Genomic DNA, 12407 nt, shown 5'->3' with positions numbered 1-12407 from the left:
ACCATACGTATATAATTTCTTTTATTACAAACTCAACAACAACCAAAGCACACCATTCCTTCAGCCAAGACAATAGTTAAATCAGTTCTTTTCCAAACATTATTCGAAAACATATCAAACCGAACTTTAGAGATCATAATCACGTGTCAAGGCCACATGCATATGAGTAAATAAATAATTAAGTTGCCTTCCAAATTCGGTGACCAAATATATTTACTAACGTCGGCAAGTGCGTAAACAAGTTTCAGGTTTATCGGAATTAGTATACAATGGTTACAATCTTCTGAAATCGTTCTTATGTGTCAAAATGTATTATCAAACTCAATGAGGTAGTTAAAATAACTATTTTATAGTAATCGGGGCGATAGCCAAAAGTTCTTTTTCAAAATCACACAAATATACCAAACGAGCGACATAGGAAGATCTCTGAACGCGTGGGCCCCACCTCGATCAAATTGAGGCGGCGGACCCCAAACCATGGTCATTAGGCCTGGCGAGGTCGTAGACAAGGATCCAAGGCCCTCCAATATCATTTAGGCGAACTACGGGTGTTTGAGCAAATATTTCAACAAAACAGGACATTTCCAATTCAATTCTACTGAATGAAAAAGGGTCAAAATGAAGCTCGGATTCCGAGGAGTAGAGTCGTCCTCAAAGCTCGAATCTCAGCCTAACATACTTAGGACATGCCAAGAGAAGGAAAGAGCAGGCTTTACATACCTTACGGATGACTTGCGCTCGCTTAAACTCAAATCCCGTTTCGTCAGAAATCTGCAAATGGTCACCTTTACCAATTACTATTCATAAGACTTAAAATTCCAATCTTGAATTAATACTTGTCTACTGAAATTCCGGCAGCACCTCCCCTATAAATACGACACCCCGAGAATTAAACTCGGCTCAAGACAATCAACAACAACCCAACAACAATTATCAACAACCACAACAAAACACGATATAATACAACTAGCCCACTTTCCAATATAATACAATAACTTCCATTCCGACTTCACATGTCCCAATCAATACCATCATACTCACATTCATTACCAATCAAAATCATTACAATGCCATTTGAAAGCATTTCGTACCTTTTCTACAATATATGCACAAGATATACAAAATATACAAACTTTCCACCTAAGTCATAATTCATCCAAATCTCCTAATCTTTAACATACTCATTCATAGCATATTTCCATCACCCAAGTTCATCAATATTAACCATGATTTGCACCTTAACAACTTAATTATCATAATGACACGAAATCATACTACAACGACATAAACCTCTACGTTCCATTTCAATGCAAACTTACCTCATTTTACTTCCATTTACCTTACAAGGATCACAACAACACAATTAACATGTTAAACAAAATAAATCCATCACCATTTCCTCCACCTATACCATACGGCCACATGCCAACTTTCCAATTTCATCCAACTTTCATTTCCAATACAAATTCCACATTGACCACAACTATAATACAACATAGAATTTATTCATCTTGCCTATACAACATATACATACACACGGCCACATACATAATCATGCAACCACCATGCAAACTCCTATATTCTCATGAGTTTCACCCTTTTCTATATACTACAACATCAACAAAGCCTTCATAACACATAAAAAGGGGTTGAATCATACCTTGTTCCTCTAACTTCTTCAATCCACCAAATTGTCCAAACGACGAAACGAACGACTTATCTTCCGAAATAATTATACCACGTTGGAGAGGGCCCTTGAATTAGTAGGAATACGACAAGATAATAATTTTGGGGACAAAAATTTGAAGGGACAAAAGTTGAAGACCATGGCCGAATGGCCATGGTTGATATCTCCTTCTTTCTTTCTTTCTTCTTTCTCTCAATTTCTTGAAGTTTCTTGAAAATTCATTTGGCCCCCTTCTCTTCTTTTTATTACCATTAATAATTACATGGGCTTGGCCCATTTTCTTTTCTTTCCTTTTCACTTCATGGCCGGCCACCCCTTGGTGGATTGGGCCTCTTTTTCCTTTTTATTTTTTTGAGCCCAATTGGTTATAAATCTCGTTTTGTAATTCCCGAAACAAATTCTCAAAATTCCAATTTTTGCCCTTGGCCTTCCTCAATATTTTCACATTCAATATTTCCTTAGACATCACATGCACCTTAAGTAAGATCCATCTAAAGCCTTATTTCTTACCATTCCGAATTATCTCCAATTTTTCCGAATACGCACAAAATGCGAAATATAACACCAACCTTACTCTTAACACTTCATACCATCGAAAGATGAATATACGACTTATGCTTTAAGGCAAAATCAACAAAATCGGAAATTGAAAGTCTTGTCTTTAACTCGTCGCAAACAACTTAAAATATTCCGACATACAAAGTACGGGGTGTAACACAAAGTATATACACAAAAGAGTAAAACCAATAACCTCTAGCTCCGAAGCAAATGGAGCGCTTCTGAGACTCCGCTGATGAAACTGCTAGGGATCTGGTCTGTCTTTTTGTTTACCTGCGGGCATGAACGCAACGTCCACAAGAAAGGACGTCAGTATGAATAATGTACTGAGTATGTAAGGCATGAATAACAACATAACAAGAGATATGGAACATAACATGATATAGAGATATAACTTGTACATCTGATTGCCCCTTAAGGCGGATATCATGCATGCTTAGCTTTTTAAAGAAAACACTTTTCATGCATATTAAACATAATATCATCATTAGCCCGCGTCCGGGGTAGCCATCTCACGCCGCCTACTAGTGGTGCTGGCCGGCCATATAGGCACGGTGTTATCATCGTTATCCATAGCTGCCCACCCTAGTGGTGCTGCCCGGCCATATAGGCACGGTGTTATTATCATTATACATAGCCGCCCACCGTAGTGGTGCTGCCCGGCCATATAGGCACGGTGTGAGAAAATACTTACATATATATAAAACATGCATGAGAGCCCAATTAAAAGCTACTACTTTATCGGAGTGACGTAAGGTCGGTGACCTTCAATTTATATTATGGAACAATCATCATCGCTATATCTCACCTTGGAGGAACAATTATCATAAGGTGAGATCAACAACAATGAATAAAATCATGAAATAAACTCAATAATCTCATAATAGCATCAAAACCATAAGCTTTGGAATCTCCAAAAATGGAATCATCATCATCATCATTATCATCATGGAACATACTTATCTTTAGCATCATAAGAAAATCTAAGAATCATGAACTTCTAGCTTCTGGGAATAAGAATGTTATGGAAAACGCGAATAGGTTTGTAAGAAAGAATCATGCCTTTAGAAAGAAAGGGACATCCTTAACATACTTTTTGGGTCTCCTTAACTACTTAACACTTTTCCTCCCAAGCTCGTAAATCTGCATTCAAGAGAATTCATACTATTGTTAGGCTTATCCTCACATGCTTGTCTTAAGCCTTCAAATTAAATCCTCTTAAAATATGCCGGAATTCGGGCAAAGATCTCCCATGTTTATATCCCTAGCCCGAAATCACAAGGCCAACAAAACAACAACAATAGCAATACCAATATCAACAACATCATCTTCAACATCAATATGCTCAATAAAACATCCCACACAATGTTTCCCCAATTTCATAACCAATCACTAGACTTTACGATGCTTTAACAACTAAATTTCCATGATACAATTCATAATATCCATAGTAAAGAATATCCTTACCATAATCAAGGTTGGTAGAGCTTGAAATATTATCTATCTTCGGCGGCCTCCTTTGATTTGTCGAGATTTATTGTTTAGAACAAGAACTACAAGACCTTATACGCTTCCCGAGCCTAATCCCGAGGTTTCATTTAATTTGGCCTAAAATTTTATGGAGGAAGTTGGGAGAATGTTCTAGGGGGTTAGGGAAGGCTTGGGGAGGTGGTTGAATGAAAATAATGGGTAAATCCCCTTTTTAAATTGTTCTAGGGTCAGTTTGCACCGACCAGGAACTTTCCGCGCACTGTAGCACGCATGTCAAGCACTGTAGCTGCGCGTTTCCACTCTGCCCCCTGACTTGTAACGTCCACAATTCTCTACTTCGACATCGTATCGATGAGCGGTTTGTTGTGTTGGAAACGAGAGTTCATGAACTTCATTTTAGGATTTTAATCTACTTCAAAACTCTTCATATGCTAAAAGATATCCTTTCCCCAAATTGGCTCAAAATTATCGTACGAAATCTTGCTCATCCTTTCTCTAAGTTCCAACAACTTAGTTTCCTTGCTTTACTTGTTCTCCAATCCTTCCATGACCTATTACATGAACTTAAACCTCCATAACCATAAGATAAGCACACATATAATCTCATATATCCTAGGAAATATCTCCAGTGTCTACAATTGAGCAACTAACACCTAACGAATCTCAATGTACAAAACTACGAGGTGTAACACTTCTCCACTAATAAAATACACTCAAATCCCAAGGACCACTCACTCAGTCCCTTCTTACCAGGTTCCTTATCCTGTTCACATTAATCCGGCAAGCTAATTACGTGCTCCAGCTCAACCAACTAGGCAGACCACCACTGCCTCGCTCAACCATACCACCCACCAGGTCTCATTCTTCACTCCCAACATCCCCAGCGAATGCTCCGCAGGGTATAAGGAGCTAGACCATTATAAAGAAATAGAAAGGGCCTGGAGAGACGAACAGGATAAGCGAGAAAGTGCTATGGAGAAAAAGATGGAGGAATTATAGGAGAAATCCAACAGGTTAGCAAGAAAGGCTACAGGCCTGAGATATGATGACCTGTGCATGCATCCAGATCTGGACCTGCCAGAAGGGTTCAAAATACCAAAATTTGAGATGTTCAATGGGGCAGGGAATCCCAAAGCACACCTCCGGTCCTACTTCAACCAATTGGTTAGAGTAAAGAAAAATGAACCTCTAATCATGCGACTATTTAGTCGTAGTCTAATCGGAGAAGCCGCTGAATGGTTCGCAACTCAAGATATGCGTCAATGGCACACCTGGGAAGACATGGAAAAATCCTTCATGGAAAGATTTTACTTTAATGTTGAAACAGTACCAGACCGCTATTTTCTTGAAAAGGTCAAGCAGAAATCAACTGAAAACTACAGGGAGTTTTCCAGCAGGGGGAGGCCCGAGGCAGCCCGCGTGCAGCCACTAATGTGTGAAGGAGAGCTAGTCTCTGTGTTCATCAGGTCCCAGGAGCCTGATTTCTACGACAGAATGGTGTCCATAGCTGGAAGACCGTTTGCTGAGTTGGTCAAAATAGGAGAAGCTGTAGAAGATGGTCTCAAATCCGAGAAAATAGTTAGTGTCTTCAACAAGGCATCTGGATAAGCGACTGCAAGAATCTTCCGCAAGAAGAAGGAGGACGTGGTAAGCATATCCCACATTCCAAACCTAAGCCCAAAAGAACTACAATCCACCCACATAACTGCACCCCTCATGAATTATCCATTACATGTGTATTACACACAACCAAGCTTCACCACCACTGTACCAGCTTACACGGCTCCGCCTAGTGTCCGTGTGTTCGTTCCTATTTATCAAGCACCATCTCAAAAAAATTACCACCCAAATAACCCACCACAAGTATATCAATCACCCTAGAACTACCAAAATCAACCGCCATCTCCAACATACAACGCTCCACGTCCTGCTTTCGAGAAGAGGCCGGTAAGGGAATTCACAACGCTCCTCGAGCCTAGGGCTTGACTCTTAGAAAGGCTATTAGTTGCAGGCTTGATTCAGAAGGTCCCACCAAAACTAGCACAGCCGGGGAATGGATTCTACAAGGGCTGATCAGACTTGCGCCTACCATTCAAGAGGAAATGGGCACAGCAAAGAGGACTGTATAAATCTTAAGCACAAAATCCAAGATCTAATTGACAAGAGGGAAATTGTTTTGGAAATCACAGCTCCCAATGTGAACACGAATCCGTTACCTAACCATGAAAACAACAGAGTCCACATGATTGAAAGGAATGAGGACTAAGAAGCTTGTAGAGCATTAATCCCCAGAGCAGTCGAATCCGTGGAACACATAGTGGCCTCCCTTACACTCCAGGAGCGTCCAAATTTCAAGGTTCTGGTCCCAGCGCCAGGGGCTACGAAAGCAACATCAAGGTTCAAAACCTTGATTCCAAAGACCGTGGTACCACAAGCGGCACAACAAATTACTTCCACGCCCAAAAAGTCATTCACTGTGCAAGCAGCCATGACTCGCTCAAGGATGTGTTACACTCCTGAAGAGTTAGCTCAGAATGCTACAAGGAAAGAAAGCACCCCAAAGAGAGAAATAACTAAAGGAAAAGCTGACGATTTATGGCAGCCCATGCAGCCGAAAGACTACTCCATCGTTGAGCATTTGAAGAAAACACCGACACAAATATCGTTGTTATCCTTACTAGACAGCTCCTCATCACACAGGCAGGCTCTCATGAGAGTGTTAGATGATGCACATGTACCAGCTGGTACAAGCAGCGAAGATTTGGCTACACTGGTAGCCTATATCATCGGAGAACACAAAATGTGCTTCTCAAAAGAGGATTTGCCAGTAGAAGGAACTGATCACAATAAAGCCCTTAACATCACCGTGGAATGCCATGGTACAAAGAATAGGGATAATGCTTGTGGATAATGGATCAGGCCTCAATATTTTCCCTGTCACCACATTGACCCAGCTTGGTTGCGACATAGGAAAGATTCGCCAGAGTAGAACGAACGTTAGGGGATTTGATGGATCTCTAAGCGATTCCCTTGGAGAGATAGACCTGAGGATCCAGGTTGGACCAGCCTCTTTCACAGCAGAGCTCTAGGTCATGGTAATCACCACCAACTATAATATTCTCTTGGGAAGACCCTGGATACACTCCGCCAGTGCAATCCCATCAACTCTGCACCAACCCATAAAATTCGAATAGCAAGGACGTGAAATTATAGTGGCGGCTGAGAAGGATATTCAAAAGTATCCTTACAATATCGTTCCTATAGTCGAAGGGAGCCCTCACTTACCAAACTTTCATGTGGTGGAATATGTTGGAGCCACTCATGCGGAAGAAAAGGTTGACAAGCCCATGCCAAGAGTCTACAGAACGATTGCCTCCACCATGTTGAGGAGTGGTTTTGAAACAGGAAAGGGTCTAGGAAGGGACCTCGCAGGGGTAACAGAGTCGGTTCCAATCCCAAATGAAAATTACCACTTTTGTTTAGGGTATACTCCTAGCGAAGATGAGCTCACAAGGGCAATAAAGAGAGAGCCCAGAAAAAGGAACTTACTTCGTCCAATTCCGAGTCTGCACCAGTCATTCCCCAGAAAGATGCCGATGCTGAATGAAGAAGAAATGGATGGGAGCTTTAAGTCACTGTTCCAAGAAGAGGGATGCTATGCGGTTGTCAAAGAAAGTCAGGAGACACCCAAAATACGCAGTCTGAGGCCAGGAGAGCGCCTGAACAATTTGACATCCACCCCCTTCTTGACCCCTCGTAGTAACCATAATAAAACAATCGAAAATATCATGACGTGTCGTGAAACGAACGAGGAATACGAGGAGTACGATGAGTCAACAATGATGCCAGGGGGACTGGTTGAAGAATTGGAAGAATTAGAAGAAAAGAAGAAGACAAATATAGATGAAACAGAGGTGATCAACCTCGGTGACAAAAAGGATGTCAAGGAGACACGAATTAGCGCTCACTTGGGAGCTCCACAAAAAGAAGAGCTCGTAGCTCTATTAAAGGAATATGTGGATGTCTTTGCCTAGTCATACGCAGATATGCCAGGTTTGAGCACTGAAATAGTATCCCACATATTGCCCATTAAGGAAGGCTTCACTCCGGTTAAGCAAAAGACCCGGACATTCAAGCCTGACATGAGTATCAGGATAAAGGACGAAGTGGAGAAACAAATCGAGTCTAGAATAGTGGAGGTGACATCCTAACCCACTTGGGTAGCCCACATAGTGATAGTACCCAAAAAGGACGGAAAGATTCCAATCTGTGTGGACTATCAAGATCTCAACCGAGCGAGTCCAAAAGACAACTTTCCACTCCCAAACATCCACATTCTAATAGACAACTGCGCCAAGCATGAGCTGTAGTCATTCGTAGATTGTTTCGCCGAGTAACATCAAATACTCATGAGCGAGGAAGATGCTGAAAAGACAGCCTTCATCACCCCTTGGGGAGTCTACCATTACAGGGTAATGCCGTTCAGCCTAAAAAACGTCGGTGCCACATACATGAAAGCTATGACTACCTTGTTCCATGATATGATGCATAGAGATTAAAGTCTATATGGATGATGTCATCATAAAATTAAGGGAAAGCTCAGAGCATACTGTGCATTTGCGAAAGTTTTTCGATAGACTTCGCAAATTCAACCTAAAGCTGAACCTTGCAAAGTGCTCATTTGGAGTGCCTGCAGGTAAATTGCTGGGATTCATAGTTAGCCTTAGGGGCACTGAACTACACCCTGCTAAGATTAAAGCAATTCAGGAGCTACGACCTCCCAAAACCAAGAAAAAAGTCATGAGCTCCATGGGAAAGTTGAACTATATTGGATGATTCATAGCACAGTCAACTGTGATTATAGAACCAATCCTTAAGTTGCTCAAAAAGGACGCTCCCACAAGTTGGACAGAGGAATGTCAAAAGGCATTCGACAACATTAAGAGATACATTTCCAATCTTCCTGTCTTGGTGCCACCCAAGCCAAAGAGTCCTCTGTTACTGTATCTGTCGATATCAGAAAAAGCTTTCGGGTGCATGTTCGCCCAAAGATGATGAAGAGGGCAAAAAGGAACATGCCATATACTATTTGAGTAAGAAGTTCACCTCTTGTGAAGAACGGTATATGCTCGTAGAGAAGACCTGTTGTGCTTCGACTTGGATTGCCCGAAAACTAAGACACTGCCTATCTGTGTTTACCACTCACCTCATATCCAGGATAGATCAGTCGAGATATATTTTCTAGCAACCAATGCCCGTGGGAAAATTAGTTAAATGGAAAATGTTGCTAAGCGAATTTTACATCGTGTACGCACAATTAAGACGAAAGGCAATCAAGGTTCAAGCCCTAGTGGATCTGCTGGCGAAAAGTCCTATAGATGATGAACTGGAACCATTATGGACTTTCTTCCCAGATGAGGAATTGATGGCCATGGAAGAAGAGGTAGCGGAACCATATTCCGGCTGGAGACTATTCTTCGATGGAGCAGTCAACTACAAAGGATAAGGAATTGTAGCGGTGTTGATATCAGAGACAGGGCAACACTACCAAATGGCCGCAAAACTCAACTTCAGTGTTCCCCCCACGAAATTACATGCAATGAGCTCGCCCTGGCCTTTTGTGGTATGGGGAATGGATGTCACAGGACCTATCGAGCCTCCAGCCTCTAACGGAAATCATTTCATCTTAGTCTCCATAGATTACTTCACTAAATGGGTGGAAGCAACTTCCCACAAATCAGTGACCAAGAAAGTCGTGGCGGACTTCATAAAAAACAATCTGATATGTCATTTCGGTGTGCCGGAATCCATCATCACAGACAATCGTGCCAATCTGAATAGCCATTTCATGAAAGATATCTGTGAGCGGTTCAAAATCACTCACAGGAACTCTACTGCCCATCGGCCACAGAAGAATGGAGCCATAGAGGATGCCAATAAGAACATCAAAAGAATCCTGAGAAAAATGGTCGACAACTACAAGAATTGGCACGAGCAGCTACCTTACGCTCTATTGGGATACGGAACAACCCGGAACTTCCACTGGGGCAACCCCATGCCTCCTGGTCTACGGAACAGAAGCGGTCATACCCACAGAAGTGGAAATCCCTTCACTTAGGATCATCCAGGAGGCAGAGCTAAAAGATGTAGAATGGGTTAGAAATGATTATGAACAACTGGCCATGATAGAGGAAAAGAGAATTATGGCGGTGTGCCGCGGATAGCTGTACAGACAAAGGATGTCTAGAGCCTTCAATAAACGGGTCAGAACTTGACTTTTTTCAGATCGGACAACTCGTACTCAAGCGCGTCTTCCCTCACCAAGAAGAATATAAAGGGAAATTTGTGCCAAACTGGCAAGGACCATACATGGTCAGGAAAGTACTCTCAGGATGAGCTGTAGTCCTAGCCGAGATGGACGGACAAGAGTGGCCCAAGGCCATCAATGCAGACGCGCTCAAGAGATACTACATTTAGGATTCCATTTGCTTCTAATCACATTGTTATTGCCTTGTAATCGTACCTTTTTCTTGTAATCGCGCTAGAATAGCAGAAAAACAAATCATCTATGCAATGACCTGAATTCCCGACAATGGGATACGTAGGCAGTCTATACTGGACCCAGTCGCTTTATTAGTAAAACCAAAACTCAATTACTTTATTTCGAACTACTTTAGACCTGAATTCCTGCTGCGACAGGATATGTAGGCGCTCTCGAGCTCGGTCGTCACAAAAGAAAAACCAAGAAACCCCTAGAAAACCCAGAGATAATAAGGCGAGGAAAGTCAACAAGATCAAGCTTGCAAGGATCAGTACAAGAACCAGCCAACATCAACCCTACACTGGGGCAGAATTTTTTAGGAGACCTCAAAAATTCCTCTCAAAACAGTCAACCAAGAAAGAGACGGAGTAAAGCAATACACTGGGGTAGAATTTTTTAATTTTTTAGGGGACCTCAAAAATTCTTGCTTAGAAAGACAACACAAGGGACACCCAAAACGAGTCTTGAGACCGGGGCAGAATTTTTGAGAAAGGCTTCAAAAATTCTACCAATATGAAAGCCAGAAATCATGCCTCCGAGAAGAACTGGAAGACCTCGTTAGAAGAAAACACATGTCATGACACATGAAAACCAAACAAACATTTACTTTTTAAGTAAAAAATATCATGTGTTTTGTGAATTTTTACTCTGAATTTTCAAAAAATATATAGCATAATTACATCCCAGAAACATCTCTTGAAATATCAAGCCCAAGAGGGTTCCAAGGAGCATCAGGAGGAGACACCAGACAGAAGGAAACGTCGCTAATCGACTTCTTAGGAAACTCACATTTTTCAATAGATGCAGGTTTTCTTTTACAGGAGAGCAGATACACCACCAACTAGTTTACTCACTACTAAGGCAGAAAGAAAACTCAGCTCGGTAGAGAAAGACCAAAAGGTTCATGGCAGAAAATGGGTAGTGAAGAGACATCTGACCTCAACAGTCGCCACGCAAATGAGCGTAAAGACAGATCCAACCTAGAGGTTACACAAAGAGTGAACATCAAACATGTATCACGCCAAGAAGGCCATAATTGATGAGCGTAAAGATATATACGACCAAAAGGGTCATGACAAGGATGAAAGGGCATATCTAGCCATAAGGGTCAACAACCAATACAATGAATGAAAGAAAGATTATCCGTACCACAAGGGCCATAATTGTCATCTGCATGCCAAGAGGGTCATTCATACAAACAAATGCAAGAGGGTCATTCATACAAACAACCTGAGGGCCATTCATACAAACAAGCCAAGGGGCTATTCATACAAATAGCAAACGAGGCCATTCATACAAACAAGCTGAGAGGGCCATTCATACAAACAATCGAGAGGCCATTCATACAAACAGCCAAGAGGGCCATTCACACAAACAACCGAGAGGGCCATTCATACAAACAAGCCAAGAGGCCATTCATCTAAATTTTCACAAGAATATCCTGTGATATTGTCAAAATCCGGAGAGGGACACAAATTCGCCTAAAAAGGAGCCGCTTTTGTCAAATGATCCGGACAAATTGCGGAGCAAACGTGGAACTTTTTCTTACGCAGCCAGTCAAGATAGGGTGCCTATGAGAGTCAAGCTCTCCGACCAGGATTTGGTAGCCATCCAATCTTAGACTCAGCCACAACTTGTCTTGTTTTATTTTTACCACTAAAAATCGTGACCGATCAGATACACACCGGGAAGTTTGAAGGTACTCCATCATAAGGGACATACCCTTCTCCAGCAAATCGAACTACATGTGGCTTGAATTCTCATATGAACCGAGAGTCAGTCACATTCTAACAGTCTTCCGGAGAAACCTAATCACAATATTGGGAATTCTGAATAGTTTCTTCCAAATCACTTCAAGGTCTTTAGTTGAGTCGAACTACAAGTGACCTGAATTCTCATATGTCCTGAGATATATAGGAAACCCAGCGACCAGGGTCCGGCTACATATGTCAAAATTGCATGGAGAGAAAGGGTAAAATGAGCCGGGTCAGTAAAAAATTAGGGTTAGTCAAATTTTATTGGTCAAGGATGGTCCTGCCATCCCCGAACACAGAAGGGGCAATTGTTGACACCTAGTTTTTTTTTTTTTAAGAAAAACAACTAGCATGATACTAGTTGTGAATTTATTGA

The 12407-nt window shown here is 41.7% G+C and overlaps 1 protein-coding gene across 1 annotated transcript; it reads left to right on the top strand.

The window, feature by feature from the left end:
- Positions 1 to 4792: 4792 nt before the first annotated feature.
- Positions 4793 to 5344, top strand: LOC132044552 (uncharacterized). Its single transcript, XM_059435056.1, has one exon. The coding sequence runs from the start codon at positions 4793 to 4795 to the stop codon at positions 5342 to 5344; it is 552 nt and encodes a 183-aa protein (XP_059291039.1).
- The last annotated feature ends 7063 nt before the right edge of the window (positions 5345 to 12407 follow it).

The sequence above is a fragment of the Lycium ferocissimum genome, unplaced genomic scaffold (genome assembly GCF_029784015.1).
Source record: "Lycium ferocissimum isolate CSIRO_LF1 unplaced genomic scaffold, AGI_CSIRO_Lferr_CH_V1 ctg4753, whole genome shotgun sequence".
Classification (NCBI taxonomy): Eukaryota; Viridiplantae; Streptophyta; class Magnoliopsida; order Solanales; family Solanaceae; genus Lycium; species Lycium ferocissimum.
This window is presented reverse-complemented; position numbering and strand designations above follow the sequence as displayed.

Coding starts and splice junctions, on each gene's coding strand:
- LOC132044552 (XM_059435056.1), top strand. CDS start 4,793: ATGCATCCAGATCTGGACCTGCCAGAAGGGTTCAAAATACCAAAATTT.